Source organism: Lissotriton vulgaris, chromosome 3_1, assembly GCF_964263255.1.
Source record: "Lissotriton vulgaris chromosome 3_1, aLisVul1.2, whole genome shotgun sequence".
NCBI lineage: Eukaryota > Metazoa > Chordata > Amphibia > Caudata > Salamandridae > Lissotriton > Lissotriton vulgaris.
The window spans coordinates 249,754,538-249,771,027 of record NC_141689.1 but is presented as its reverse complement, the minus strand read 5'-3'; the positions used below and the strand labels follow the sequence as shown (position 1 = coordinate 249,771,027).

Sequence of the window (16,490 nt, the reverse complement as noted above, 5' to 3'; positions counted from 1 at the left end):
TTTGGGAATAAGATTTTTTTTCTTCCGCCAGTTTTGGACTGTGGTCTGTGAACTCCGCATGTCTCTTGGGCCGTTATTCCCATTCTGTGTGGTCTACGGTTGCACAGGTTCTGCCTCGGTGGAGGCTCGGACAGTACTCTTCCAAGTTATTGCTGAGGGGAGGGACGCAGCCAAGTTCACGATCCATTGTGGTCTTGACACTGCTGACTCGCTGGGCAGGGCGATTTCCACGACAGTGGCACTATGCCACCACGCCTGGCTGAGAACGACTGGCTTTTCTGGGGATGTCCAGAACACGTTGATGGACATGCCCTTTGATGGCACTCGCCTTTTTGTCGATAAGGCGCGATGCACGTTTGACTGTTTTAAGGACTCCGGGCTACAGCCAAGTCCTTGGGCCTTTCGGCAACACGCACTCCTTCCTCTTCTGCTTTTCGCTCCTTTCAAAATCGAGGAAGGGGTGCCCATGCACGTTCGTTTCAGAGCCGCAGGCCTGTGCAGCAACAGTCTCAGCGCAGCTGCGACGTGGGACCCGCAGAGGCGGGTCACGGGGCCAGCGTGTGGGTCAGTTCACCACCTCCCCTGCTGCCACTGCCTCCAAACCTTCCTACTCCGGTGTTTCAGGCCCACCAGAAGCTAGTGGGTGGCAGTATTCGCCATCACCTCCACCACTGGCGCACCATCACATCGGACAGGTGGGTTCTGCAAATTGTCTGAAGGGGTTACTCCCTCCCCTTCGAGACAATACCCCATCCATGCCACCACAGTATCACCGCATGTCGGTGGATCCCTTGGCACTTCTCCAGCAGTAAGTTACGGCCCTCTTGGCCAAGGGGGCCATCAAGCGAGTTCCGACACCAGAAGTAGGTTGTGGTAGTTACTCCCACTACTTCTTGGTGCCAAAGAGGGACAAAGGTCTGCGTCCCATCTTAGAACTTCGGAACGTCAATTGCTTCCTCCGGAAGGAGAAGTTCAAGATTCTCAGGTCTTATCTGCCCTCAACCCGCAAGACTGGATGGTAGCGTTGGACCTGCAGGACGCGTATTTTCATATCCCCATCCTGCCGGCCCACCTACTTTTCACGGTAGGGCAGGAACATTTTCCGTTCACCGTTCTCCCCTTTTGGCCTTACCAGCTCCCCTCGGGTGTTCACCAAATTGATGTCAGTGGTTGCAGCTCATCTGCGCAGATCAGGAGTTTGTCTTCCCCTATCTCGATGACTGGTTGTTAAAGACAGGCTCTCCCCAAACAGTCATCTCTAACGTCCAGACTATGGCCGACCTGCATTTACTGGGGTTCTCCATTAATGTGCCTAAGTCGCACCTGATTCCCTCTCAGAACCTCCTCTTCATCGCAGCGGTTCTGGACACAGCACAGTTTCGGGTTTATCCTCCTCTCCATTTGGGCTATGATTCCGATCTTTCAGCCCTTGTCCTGGGTTTCAGTCAGGACGACCTTGAGGCTGCTGGGCCTCATGGCCTCCTGCATCCTGCTAACCAACCATGCCAGATGGCATATGCAGGCTCTGAAGTGGGACCTGAAGTTCCAGTGGGCGCAGCATCAGGGGAACCTGTCGGACTACGTCCAGACCTTGGAAGGAACTGCACAACAATTGCAGTGGTGGCTCACGAGTCAGCATTGGGTCAGCGGCAGTTGCTTCTCCCTTCCCTAGCCGGAGCACAAAGTGGTGACGGATGCGTCCCTCCTGGGATGGGGTGGCCACTTGGGAGAGGCGGAGATCAGAGGCCTCTGGTCGCCAGCAGAGTCCCGGCTCCATATCAACCTTCTGGAGCTTTGGGCGATCCTTCTTGCACTGAAAGCATTCCTTCCCTCTGTCAATGAGAGGGTGGTGCAGGTGTTCACAGACAACACCACCGCCATGTGGTATTGCAACAAACAAGGCGGGGTGGGGTCGTGGACCTTATGTCAGGAGGTTCTGTGCCTCTGGTCATAGCTGGAACGTCAAGGCATTTTGCTGAAGGTTCAACACCTGCCAGAAACCGGTCCCCGGTAGCTTGTCTCCTTTCTGGTGAAGAATTGGCTTGGTAGTTTAGTCTGCCCTGTTCCCATGATGCACTGGGACGGGGACAGACTGATTTGCATATAGCCAGGTTCTGAGCTGGGATGGTGCAGTGAGCTAAATAACGGTGATGGATCAAGCCCTGATCTTTGGACTGGGTAAGAGTGGTCTGCTTAATTCAGACACTCTGTTCATCACCACCCCCTTTTCTGAATCGTTTTTGGCCACTATAGGTGTGGCAGGGTATACTCAGACATGAGTCCCTTTCTCACTGCACCATCAGGATTCAAGCAAGCCGGGCCGAAGACGGCTGAAATGCCAGAAACCGGTCCCCGGAAGCTTGTCTCCTTTCCGGTGAAGAATTGGCTTGGTAGTTTAGTCTGCCCTGTTCCCATGATGCACTGGGCCAGGGACAGACTGATTTGCATATAGCCAGGTTCTGAGCTGGGATGGTGCAGTGAGCTAAATAACGGTGATGGATCAAGCCCTGATCTTTGGACTGGGTAAGAGTGGTCTGCTTAATTCAGACACTCTGTTCATCACCACCCCCTTTTCTGAAAGGTTCTTTGAATGCCAGGGCGGATGAACTCAGCCGCAGATGCCTGGTGGATCACGAATGGCGTCTTCAGTCGGAGGTGGCGCAAGGTCTCTTTCAACAGTGGGGAGAACCTTGGTTAGATCTGTTCGCCATCGAAGAGAACGCGCAATGTCATCACTTCTGTGCGTTGGAATTTCCAAGGCTTGTAATAAGAAACAATGTCCCACTAGGTATCAATAATAAAGACAATTCCAATTTTATGCATACAGTACGTATTGCAAGAAAGGAACACCAGGGAGTCTCAGTACATTTTGTGAGAGGGTTATTAATCACCAATTGCATTTAACACGGGAAGCACAGTTAAAGGCAGCACTGTACATGAAAAAACATCATGAAGCAACCCAAACAACACTTGGTGAAAATGTGATGACGCAGTGATAGTGACGACGCAAGTGAAAGTGAAAAGCAGCGTGGTCGGCGCAAAGTAATAAAAACAATTGGTAGTGCGCCGTGAAATCGCGCTGTTGTTGTCGACGGCGTTTCGATCCTCTATGATTCGGGATCCTCTTCAGGACAGGGTTGGCGTTGAATTAGGGTGCTGAAAAATAGGTACACTAACTGGATCCAGTGGTGGGTAGTGGGTCCAGGAGCCTCGTACACATTTAATGAGTGTGGTTTCAGGTAACGGATACAGCGCCTGAATCGCTGGAAGCAGAGCGTTACAGGTTAGGAGTCAAGCGATCACGTTGGGTGATTAAGCATTCTTTTCCGTATAGGTAGAGTGCCTGGGTTAGTCAGGCAGCGGTTGCCGATTTGATCTAGGCAGTAGCGTCCCGTGCAGAGTAGCGGGTAGACTACTTAATCACCCAACGTGATCGCTTGACTCCTAACCTGTAACGCTCTGCTTCCAGCGATTCAGGCGCTGTATCCGTTACCTGAAACCACACTCATTAAATGTGTACGAGGCTCCTGGACCCACTACCCACCACAGCACCCTAATTCAACGCCAACCCTGTCCTGAAGAGGATCCCGAATCATAGAGGATCGAAACGCCGTCGACAACAACAGCGCGATTTCACGGCGCACTACCAATAGGCTTATCACTATCTCAAATTGAACCTGTCTAATTGTATATATTTAATGTGAAAGCCTTTAATTGATTGTTTTTATCACTTTGCGCCGACCACGCTGCTTTTCACTTTCACTTGCGTCGTCACTATCACTGCGTCATCACATTTTCACCAAGTGTTGTTTGGGTTGCTTCATGATGTTTTTTCATGTACAGTGCTGCCTTTAACTGTGCTTCCCGTGTTAAATGCAATTGGTGATTAATAACCCTCTCACAAAATGTACTGAGACTCCCTGGTGTTCCTTTCTTGCAATACGTACTGTATGCATAAAATTGGAATTGTCTTTATTATTGATACCTAGTGGGACATTGTTTCTTATTACAATTTACGTACCCAGTCCCATTTTGGTCTATGGGTTATACTCCTGTCTCTTTCACTCGGAATTTCCAAGGCAGCACTCACTCAACAACACTTTTAGTCACGAGTGTAGCTGCGGTCTATTGTACGCCTTTCCGCCTATACCACTTCTACCCAGAGTCCTGAAGAAGATCAGGCGCAACTGGGCCCAAGTCATTCTTGTGGCCCCGGACTGGGCTCGAAGTGTTTGGTATCCCGAACTACTCAGTAGGAGCATGGATCCCCCGATCCGACTGCCTCTTCGGGAGGATCTTCTGTCTCAGCAGCAGGGGATGATCCTCCACCCGAACCTGTCCAGCCTCCACCTACATGCGTGGAGATTGAGCAGCGACAGTTGATTCCATTTGATTTGCCTCCTGAAGTCTGTGATATAATTCCGGCAGCCAGGCGTCCCCCCACTAAATCGGTATACACCTGCAGGTGGAACAAATTTGTGGCATGGTGCACAGCAAAGGTTGTGAATGCCCTTTCTGCCCCTCTTTCACAAGTCCTTTTGTTCCTTCTTTCTCTGGCCCAGCAGGGCTCTGCTCTGTGCACTATTAAGGGCTACCTTTCTGCAATTTTGGCTTTTCTCAGGCTCCCTGATCAGCCCTCTCTTTTCAAGTCCCCTGCTGTGAATAGATTTCTCAAAGGCATTACTCACCTTTTCCCCTCCTATTCCGTTTGTGATGCCGCAATGGGACTTGAATCTGGTTCTTACTTTTTTGATGTGCGCTCCTTTTATGCCGCTTCACAACTGTCCTCTTTGTTTATTAACTTTGAAGACTGCTTTCCTGGTTGCCATCACCTCCGCTAGGTGCGTGAGTGAGCTCCAGGCTCTTTCCTGTAAGCCTCCTTTTCTGTCACTCCATCCGGACAAGGTTGTTCTTCGCACTTGTCCTTCCTTCTTGCCAAAGGTTGTCACTGCATTCCACATCGGGGAAACTTATCATCTTACCCACTTTCTTTCCGCCTCCGCACCCTTCCAGAGAGGAAGAAAGGCTCCACCATCTGGACCCTATATGTGCGCGTTTATTGCCTTGACAGTCAAGTCCGGAGGGACGGCTTCTTTAGCCTTTCTGTTCTCCGTGACTTTCTGATGTGATCAGATCCACCACCGGGGTTGGTATTGCTGGGGTGTCTATTCTAAGGTAAGGAATCTATCACTAACGTGTCTCTATCAGATGCACAAGTTAGTTACTTACTTGTGTAACAATATATCTGTAAGAGACATTAGTTAGTGATAGATTCCTTACCGCCCCACCCATCCTCCCCGTTCTGCGAACTGATTTCTAGGGTTAAGGTCATCCCTTTCAGGGCCCTAGTTTCAATGCACCAGTGGTCAGTATCTTGCACGGCTCTGCGTTCCTGGTGCGGAAAGTCGTGTACAGGACTGACGTCAGCGCAAATGTATGTCCGTATTCTGCTGTTTTTCTCCCCGCAGGGAATCGTAGCGCGGTCGGGACAATGACTGCGTTGTGATTCCGCATACCATTACTCCGCAAGTCGGAACAAGGACTTGCGGAGTAGGGGTACTGGATGTTGGAATCGTATAATTTACTATTCCAACTCCAATCTGTGCGGACACTGGGGACGGTGTTGGATTTTAAATCCAACACCTTCCGCCCCTCCCTCCGCAAGTCGTTCTTCCGACTTGCGGAGTAATGGTATGCGGAATCACAACGCAGTTGTTGTCATGACAGCGTTGTGATTCCCTGCGGGGAGAAATATTCGTGGGAAACGCTGTTCACCCGCCAGCGCGCATGGGTGCTTCTAAGCTCAAGCTACGTCATCTACGCGACTATGGTGCCAACGACGTACGCAAAACCGTACGATGACGCCTACCAACGCGCAGGGCTACTGCTGACGAAAATTTTCCAGATCCAGTCTGACGCCTGGGGTTTTTCTAAGGTAAAGAATCTATCACTAACTAATGTCTCTTACAGATATATCGTTACACAAGTAAGTAACTTATGCTTCAAGTATTATAATCATTTTGCACCATTATCCCCCACTTCAGTACAGGCTACTAGCTTTTTAAGAATGTGGGATATAAGGGTGATCTCAGCTTGTGAGGATTTGGGTAGAAGACAGAAGGATGGGCTCAGTATGACATAGACTGAGCTAGAGAAAATATTGGTTCCTTGTGGGGTGTTTATGCTAGAGAGCTGCTATGGAAATATGTACATTGATGATGAGGCTGTTGAGCAAGGATCCCAGAATTACACTAAATAATTTATAGTGTATGCCTGAAACAGTCAAGGAAGAAGACATGCATGCCACCAGCACTGTTGGTGCACTAGGTAACCAGGAGCGTAGTACAGTGACTGCAACACAGAGGAAGAAGCTGCTACATTTGAACACAAATGCTGCCCTCTATGCCCATATGGAAAGGAGTGTCTCTTGTTGATCATGGGAACGTGAGCTAGGAGGCCTCTGTCATGCAATTGTTTGATGCTAGCTCAGGAGCAGTGGGAGTGAAGGTCATAGCTTTATCAGTCTGATGTACTTATATTCTTTATGGAAATAGGTAATAACTATTGCATATAGCCCTCATTGCCCTCTATGAAGCTTCATCTACTAGCAAGACTTGTACCTTGAATTAGGGGAAGAGTGGCTGATCACCTCTGCCTTTAATGTGTGTTAATTAATTTGTTATATTTAAGTTAACATGAAAGATAATGCTTGTTAATAAATGCCATTTGCAAATCATTCCCACATGAGTACATCAAGATTGTTATAAGTTTCTCTTTCTTTTTTTCATCTAGTTGACAACAACCCCAGAACTGGGAACCTTGGTTCTTTAATCAAAGTCTTCCTCGGTCGAACCAAAGAGCTGAAGATTTCAGCAGAATGTCAAGAGTAAGTTTCAAAATCAAGTTACCAAGTGAAAGCTTTTTACTCATCCGATAAAAGTTCACAATCTAAATAAAAAAACCTTTACTAAAAGACCTCAATTTGCCCATGTGCCTATTTCGTAGTAGTTTCAGTATTGATGTTTGGCATAGCATTGCAAAATAGTGTGCCTGAATGCATGTTATTTCTTCAGGGACTTGCACTGCGCTTGTTGGCCTTCCTGGGAGACACTGGAACAGTAATTAGAACTATGAGCTTACTGTGAACTAGCACAGTATGAACTCAAAAAGCCACAGGAGACTTAAATGTCCATGACTAAACTTACTTTTATAAGCTTGTTGCGTAGAAACAGGAAATCTAAATTGCCTTTGCTAATTTGCTTGGGATTTTAATCATGATATTTACACAAGCCAAGAACTATCATCGCAAATGCACTATAGGCAAGAGCATTATCGCATTTTTAAAAATATATTTAAAAAATGTGCTTCTTTCTATTCCTTTGATGAACATAGCCATAGATTCTTACTTAAAAATGTATAGTAAGTATTAAGCCACCACAACTAAACATGGAGACAATGGGATCCTTGCCATATCAAATTTCATAAAACCCATTGAAAACTGTGACATTTTTATACATCTTGTTTGGTTATTCTTTTCAAATCTGAATTAATGTTGCATCCAGAAATGTTTATATCTGATAGGGACTTCTAGCTGCGGGTTCTTTATATGAGAATTTTCCTCAGGCGTCGCACTGGATCTAGAAATATTTTGAGCAGTACCCCTGTACACCTGTAGGTAACGTTCGGGGGGGGGGCGTGGCTAGGCGTTGAACATGGCGGTCGGGCTGTAGCGGAGTTCCCTGCCGGCACTCGAATCATCCTGATATTCCTGTCAAATCTGGGAGTCTCCCTGCCGCACAATCTGTCCGCCAGCTTGCGGAATCCACTGGGGTCTCCTATCTGCAACAACGGGGTTGTGAATCCCCGTGACAGCCGAGATATCCCGGCCTGAGCTTCATCCGCACTCCCCTGTCCTGCGCCATCGGCGGGGAAGGCTGCCGGGAGCTGGCGCCTGGAAATTGGCTGCCATCGCTACCTGCCATGGGCGTGATTAAGGGCGGCGCGGACCAGGCGCACGCCCGACTCCGTTCTGACACAGCAGAGTGTGTAGATCAGCGCTGGAACGGGGGCCCCGGAGGTGGAGGGACCCAGCCTACATAGTGAGACCTCCTGATTCACAGCGCATCGACCGCCCTGCCTGCGAGCTTTTCTGGAGCAGTGGAGACGCTGCGGGTGCCTTGCTGACGCTTCCTCCTCTTCTGCCTTCTGCGGAGGAGCTGTGTCCTGAACCCTGGCCAGTGGCCAGCCGCGTGCTGGCTGCATCACTGGGCCTAATTGAGTGACTGTGGTGTTTGCCCTGTGGCTGATGTTGGAGCTCCCGCGGCTGAGTGACTGGAGCCACTCTGCGAGGCACTGATTGTCCCTTCGACCCCGGACTGCGGGGGAGCCCCGCCGGCTATGCACGACCCGGTGCGGTGAGGTGAGCAGATTTTGTGATCTGGCAGCAACTTAGGCCCCGCACAGCTGGGTGGCTGTTTTTGGGTGCCGGCTGCTGCGCTGAGTGAGGCCAGGACCCCACGCTTGTCCCTCTGAGCAGATACGGACCCGATATCTGAGACTGGACACTGTGAGTACTGCCCATGTCACTCCTGACGTCTGCCTTTGCTCCTGGCTGAAGTGCCTTTTCTCCCCTGCTCTGGCTCTCAGCGGGCGACCTATGGACTGTCTGCGCGTGGGCTGCCCTCTTGCCCGGTGGTGCCTGGAGTTCCTATCGCGCTGGGTGTGGCGACTGCTGTGGACGCCTGTGGGTCTTCTCGCTTCTTCTTCTCGCCACTGTGCACGCTATCATGGGGCGCCAGTGGGGGAACAAACCTGAGGGGCCAATCACTGACGATCCACATCAGGGGGTTGCAGACCCGTCCTCCCAGGCTTCCATCGTTCCGCTGACTGTCCTGTCTCCCCCCTCCCCCGACAAATTGGACCTCATTTTACAGGAGATAAGAGACTCGCGCCAGGCAATCGAGCACTAGATAGGTACGCTTACTACAGGCCTTAATCTCCTGCATTCAGATCATGGTAATTCGCAGACACTGTCAAGAACCACACCCGAACACTAAATGATCTTGTACCTCAACAAAAAGATCATACTGCCCAACTAGCGCACTTGAATGAGCAAGTGACAATCCTGCTGGAAAGGGCAGACGATGCAGTGGGGAGCGCAGGGCAAAATAACATCTGCATTATTGGACTGCTGGAGCACTCAGGGGGTACTGATGCAATACACTTTGTTGAGAATTGGCTCAGAGACCGGGTGGCTCCAGAGGAACTCTACGCCTTTTGCGTGGAACGTGCACATCTTATCCCTATGGGGAGGCTGGCTGCGGGCTGGCCACCCAGACCACTCATAGTTCGCATTCTTAACTACAGAGACCGCAATCTTCTGCTGTAGAGGGCACTGGAAAATGCCCTTGTACAGTTCGAAAACACCTGAATTTTGCTGTATCTGGATTACCCTGTCTGAGACTGGACACTGTGAGTACTGCCCATGTTACCCCTGACGTCTGCCTTTGTTCCTGGCTGAAGTGCCTCTTCTCCCCTGCTCTGGCTCCCTGAGTGCGACCTATGGACTGTCTGTGCATGGGCTGCCCTCTTGCCCTGTGGTGCCTGGAGTTCCTATCGTGCTGGGTGTGGCGACTGCTGCGGACGCCTGTGGGTCTTCTCACTTCTTCTTCTCGCCACTGTGCACGCTACCATGGGGCGCCAGTGGGGGAAACAACCTGATGGGCCAACCACTGACGATCCGCATCATGGGGTTGCAGACTCTGCCTCCCAGGCTTCCTCGATCAGCTGAGTTCCGCCGACTGCGCTGTCGCCCCCATCACCCCCCAACAAATTGGACCTGATTTTACAGGAGATAAGGGACTCGCGCCAGGCAATCGAGCACCAGATAGGTATGCTTACTACAATGCCTTAACCTCCTACATGCAGATCATGGTAATTCGCAAACACTGTCAAGAACCACACCAGCACACTAAATGATCATGTACCTCAACAAAAAGATCATCCTGACCAACTAGCGTACTTGAATGAGCAAGTGACAATCCTGCTGAACAGGGCAGACAATGCAGTGGGGAGGGCAGGGCAAAATAACATCTGCATTATTGGACTGCTGGAGCGCGTCGAGGGTACTGATGCAATACACTTAGTTGAGAATTGGCTCAGAGACCGGGTGGCTCCAGAATGACTCTTCGCCTTCTTCTGCGTGGAACGTGCACATCTTATCCCTACGGGCAGGCTGGCTGCGGGCTGGCCACCCAGACCACTCATAGCCCGCATTTTTAACTATAGGGACTGCGATCTTCTGCTGCAGAGGGCACGGGAAAATGCCCTGATACAGTTCGAAAACACCTAAATTTCGCTGCTTTCAGATTACACTGTACAGGTACAGCGCCAGAGGGCCTCTTACCAGACGCTTAAGAAGAAGCTCCAAGCTCTCAATCTGAAATACGCTTTGCTGTTCCCCGCACGTTTAAAAATTATCCACAACCAGAAAACCCACTTTTTCAACTGCCCTGAAGCACCAAACGATTAGCATGAACATACTTTACCCTCCCGGGCCCCGGATAACATCGTCCTGCGGGTGCGGGGTGCGCGGGCATAGTCCAACCGCCTCAGACCCCGCTTTGGTGGAGACCTGCGATCACTGCCTTCTACAAAGAAACCAACACTGGAACAGGCCATGTTGGAACAGGAATCTGCGCTGGAGGTGGCCGCTTCCATGCGGGATCCTACACATTTCTCTTCCTCCCCGGAACAATCTGATGATGACGTGACCCCATCAGACTCTGGCAGCAATGACTCTCTGTTCCCCTCGATTACTCCGCAGGTGGTCAAGGAACTGTTCGGCTGACGTGGAGGCCTGACCTCTTCAAAGATTCCGTAACTATGACCCAGATCTGTTTCGCTGGGGGACAGTGAGACGTTGATACTATCTGTATAATATAGTGACATTTTCCTTTTGACTAACTCTTTCTTCCCAGGTTCGGCATAAATCATTTTGTCACAGTTCTACATAGTCCCGGCGGGGGTACAGCTCTGTGTGTGCCCATATGTCAAATGGTTGGTGCTAGGCCCACCCCTGTGCTCTTGCAATTACTGCATGGTGTAACCGTTTAGACTTATTGATTGTTAATCGATGTTTGGTCCAGCATAGTTCGATTGCTGGCCCTAGTATTGGGGATTGTTTTTTCTGGGGTAGGTTTTGCTTCCTGGTCCACACTCCACCTTTTACTGTGTTGTGTTCACAATGTCTCCCTAGGGCACCCTTCTTTACACAAATGTTGATATATGGCTGCTTTAACTAAATATAAGATACTGACTTGGAATGTGCGGGGTATGGGGTCTGTACACAAGCGGCATCGAATCCATGCCCAGCTAAACAGGCGCAAGGCCCACGTAGCACTACTCCAGGCAACGACCTGACGGACTCAGAGGTTGTTAAACTGCAGAGGAAATGAAAAGGGCAACTCTATATTACATCCTACTCTGCCTTTGCACAGGGTCACTTATCTGGGTAAGGAATGGGGTACCATTTGAGCTGCTGGAGCGGAGGGTAGACACAGCGGGCGCTATGTACTCCTGCGGGGTAAACTGGACGGAGCTCCGGTTGTTTTGGGCAATGTGTTTGCCCCAAACTACGAACAGACTGCTTACGTTGCTAGCCTTAATGTGGTTTTGATGGATTGTGTACTGTATCCCTGGGTTATTGGCGGGGATTTTAATTCTGTCTTGGATGTGCAACTGGACCGCTCTCATCCCCCAGTGCTGGGTGCAGTGACCATTAAGAAGCGGACTTCTTACATGACTGGGTTGTGGGTTGGGAGATTAGAGACGTATGGCGCACGCAACACCAGTTTGACCGGGAATATTCATTCTACTCCCACCCTCCCCCTCCCCACATCAGCTGTTTACTCGAATAGACAGAATGTTCTGCTCCTTGTTCCTGTCATCCCCAAGTGATTGAATCCACGTACCTCGGGAAAACGCTGTCTGATCACAATCCACTCGAAGTGCTGCTTGATGGGGGAGGGCCCTGGCCCTGGTCCCGACCTGGCGACTGTGGCCGCTTACTTTGGAGGATAGGGTATTTCGTGAGACTCTAGGTACCGCCATCACTAACTATTTCACAGAGAATACTGGCTCGGCGGCCTCATGTCTCGTTGAATGGGATGCGTTTAAGTCAGTGATCAGGGGGCTGGCCATAGGGGCTACTGTTGGGGCCCGACACGAGCTGCATAAGAATATTGCCTCGGTGGAGAACTCACTGAATAAACTAGAAAATGAGGCTATATCTGACCCCACTCGGCAGGCACCATTGCAGGAAGCCAGAATTCAACATGTGGAGCTCCTTGAACGACTCCGCTTAATAGACTACAGTACATATACCTAATATCAGGGACCCTTTTGGCTTGGTACGAGACTAGACCGGGTAAAGCAATGGGCTTCAGGTGAATAAATGAGTTTTCAATTTCTTCTTAAATACCGCTGGATCCTAGATGGTGCGCAGGACCAGAGGAAGAGCATTCCATGCAACTGCCGCTTTCACTGAAAAAGAGCTGCCCCCTATCCTCGAACGCTTGAAACGTGGGACCTGGGCAAAACATAAGGACGAAGAACGCAGGGAGCGTGCAGGGAGATAGAAGGATAAGCGCTTCTGCAAATAAGTCAGAAGATTAAATTTCACTCTAGCTGCCAGGAGAGACCTCAGCTGTTGATGCACACTGTCCCTGGCTGACAGACCCAATAAGAGTCTGGCTGTGGTATTTTGAACCACCTGTATCTTCTTCAGCAGGTAGCCGGGGATGCCAGAGAAAAGGGCATTGGCATAATACAGCCGAGACCAGATCAATGCTCAGTGACTGTTTCCCTTGCCGCCTGTGGCAGGAGGGGTAAGAATATTCTGAAAGATATAAGCAGGCCTGAGCAGCCACCAGACAGCTTCTTGGTTTGTACTGAGAAAGAAAGACCTTCATCAAACCAGACCCCCAAGTTTTTTGCTGGCTTCCCTGTTGAGGTCGGTAGTGGGTACTCGGGAGGCCAAAGCTGCTCTCTGAAATTGAGGGGGAAATTTACCGAATGACAATCTCTGATTTGTCTTCATTGCACTTGAGCTGTGCCTCCGCCAACCATTTAAAGATAGATGAAAGGCAATGTTGGATCAATAGTACAGTGTCCGAGAACTACTCTGAGCAACTGGCCCCACGCCTGCTGAACCTTTACAAGACAGCACTGGACAAGCACACGCTTCCTATAACGACTATGTAAGCGCTGGTTGTTTCCCTCCTCAAGCCTAATGGGGATCCCCGACACATATCAGGGTATCGTCCTATCTCTGTTAGCTACTGATTATAAAATACTCTGCAAAATATTAGCACAACGTCTACTTCCCCACCTCCCAAGACTTATTCATATAGACCAGTGCGGATTCGTACCGTGACGCAGCATCTTTCTCAATATTAGGCGCCTCCATTACCTGTTGGAAATTGCGGCGGCCCTTTCCGACACCGCTGGATGTATCTCTCTGGACATGCGACAGGCGTTTGATACCCTTCATTGGACATACATGCTGTCCTCTCTTAAAAAATTCGGTATCCCACGGGGCTACCTGCAGTGGGTTGAGTTATTGTACAACTCTCCTACGGCCCGGGCCTGCACAGGCACTTGCATATCGGCTGCGTACCCTGTGGCCAGGGGCACCCAGCAGGGTTGCCCCCTGTCACCAATATTATTTTTCTTAGTACTGGAACCCCTACTCCTCAAGATCCGTAAGGAAGCCATAGGCCTGGGGATACCTGCGTTTAATGCAACACACATAGCGTCTGCATATGCAGACGACATTATCCTCTACTTTAAGGACCTCACGACCAGCCTAGAACCCGTTCCGTCTCTACTTGAAAGCTTTGGACGGATATCAGGTCTGACGATTAACGCCCAAAAGTCTCATGGTTTCTTTATGCGGTACCAGGACGCCCCCGACCCGATAGGCTTTGGTGATCTCCTACTGACGACCGCCCCAGACACTTTCAAATACTTGGGTATACAAATCTATGGAACCCCCCAGCACTTGATCGATTGTAATCTACAGAAGACAATACGGTCCCTCCAGAAGCAGATCTCCTTCTGTACCTCCTTGCCATTGTCTGTGATGGACAGGATAGCCATCTCAAAAATGGTGATGCCCCCCCGCCTCCTTTATTTCTTTGCTAACATACCGGTGTAAGCCCGCCTGGTATTTTTAAGATGTTGGACTCTGTTGTTAGACCTTATCTGGGGAAAGGGATGCAGGAGAGTGGGATTAGCAAAGCTGCAGCTTCGTCCTGACGAGGGAGGACTGGGGGCACCGGACTTTTGGGCATACTGTATGGCCAGCCAATTACAATGGCTGCCCTATTTGCTGGGAGGCAGGCACACTCAAGAAATTGGGTACACTGGCCGCCTCCTTGGTCAGGGTACACTGCATGCCTTACTTTTGCAGTGGGCTAAAATCCAGTCCACGGCTCCCCCCTTGCTTAAGACCGCATTGGTGTACTGTAAGAAGTCAATCAACTATACAAGACGAACCCTTCCATACTCGCCTAATATACCCTTCCTTGGGATCCCTGGTGCACACAGATTAATAACGAAGTGGACTGTATCCCCCCTGGGAATGGGAGGGGGTATCCACTGTTGAAACACTGTTCGTAGACGGCACACTGACTGACCATGACAATTTCACCCGCGCACAGGGGGTCCCCCCGTCACTGTTTCTCCTTCATGTTACCATTATCCATTATGTCAAACGCCATTGGCCCCCGAATAGGATAGAACCCCCAAAGAATGAACGTGAATACGCTACATACCTGATGGGTACTGGTCATCATCTCACTCAGTGGCTCTACAGGGGGATCCGCATACACTCAGGGACGTAGCTAACTCCACTCCGGGCTAAATGGGAAATGGGGTTGGGCAGGGAGCTCACGGACAGAGATTGAACATCTATATTGGAATTTCCCAAGAAAGTATCCCGGAACGCTAAATTTAAATATATACAATACATGATTTTACACAAGGCCTATCTGACCCCACACCGACTGAACTGTATCTACCCAGATGCCCAACTTTCTTGCCCTAGGTGCCAGGAGGCGGACGCGGATCTCCTCCACATTCTATGGTCTTGCCCCCGCTTGCGCACTTATTGGCTAACAATCGGTTATAGAGTCCAAGAGGTCACTGTCACAGCCGATTGAATGGCTGCAGATAGATGCCACTAGGTCTGCATAAACGCCCCAAGAAACTAAAAGTACAGTATAAATTTGCGGATCTGGCTGTACTGGTGGCAAAACGGGCAATCACTATGAGGTGGAGATCCGCTCACCCCCCAACAGTGCTGTTCTGGCAGACGGAAATGATCAAATGGAGCACTGCGGAAAGCGCTATCCTTAGACAGGAGGAGTTCTGAGGCCTCAGCAAGACTCCTATTTCAATGGATTGGGACCAAATGTTAGAAACACCTAAATCCCCTGACTCACTCACCCCCCGATGTAACCAGCTGCGCCCGCGTTACCCGCAGCCTCCCTTTCTCCTATAGCTGACCCACTTGAGGCTGAGTAATACCATGTTATATTCTATTGGCAATGCCTAGGGATGCATGTAATTGTTTGCTCCTCCTTGTGGAGCCTAATTTCTTTGTACAGTTAAATCTGTGTTCACAACTTTCTCCTAAGCTCTAACGCGCAGTGTGGATCAATGGACCAGGGAGGGGAGGGGGTTAACTTTGTGTGGATTTTCCGTTTTGCCTTTTGTTTGGTTTTTAGTGATGTAATGGTTTACTTACAGAGAAAACTTGAGTTTCAATCACTGTTCAGATGGCCATGTACACCCAGCACTTGGTGCATCTCCATGCCCTGCTGACTTTAGATGTCGATATGTCATGGATTCTATCATTTATTGCATATGTATAAACTCTTGCAAACTGAAGCTCAATAAAAAACTATGTTTAAAAAAAAAAAGTTGCAACTTTCGGCTCCATGTCTGCAGGGTCCCCCTTTGGAAGTGACATATGCTGTGGCCACAGGTGGCAGATGCCAGGACTTCTAAATAAATAAACTATAAGTCAAAGGTCAGGGCAGAAGCATTATGAAATATAAGCTGTTGCACAGGAGGTTCCGACAATCTGAGGAAGTAGCTAACCCTCATCCAAGGTGGTGTTGGCAATAGTGAGATCAGATATCGACCAGGATACCAGCGCTGATTTCTAGAAAGCCAAAGATCAGGAGACACCAGAGCCACAGCAGACGAGTGGTTGGACAAACAACATATAAAGAAGACAAGGTTAACAACCTCTGAAAGTGGAGAGCTAATGCAACCACAACATTTTGCAAGGCAAGAAAACATGGGTGCAGAGAGGTTGAGTACTGATTTCTACCATTGTTTCCTACACAAGTGGTCTAATGTTCCTCAAACACCATTTGTCAGTCTTCACAGCCTTGAGTTTCTTTCCTGCCTGAATCACA

General features: G+C 49.7%; 1 protein-coding gene across 2 annotated transcripts in view; it reads left to right on the top strand.

The window, feature by feature from the left end:
* Positions 1-16,490, top strand: part of DYM (dymeclin) — a 1,096,728-nt gene that overhangs the window by 215,573 nt on the left and 864,665 nt on the right. For both annotated transcript variants that reach the window (XM_086960369.1, XM_086960370.1), the window contains exon 4: positions 6,793-6,886. In XM_086960369.1, the coding sequence (XP_086816495.1) occupies positions 6,793-6,886 (94 nt within the window). The remainder of the gene's footprint in view (positions 1-6,792; positions 6,887-16,490) is intronic.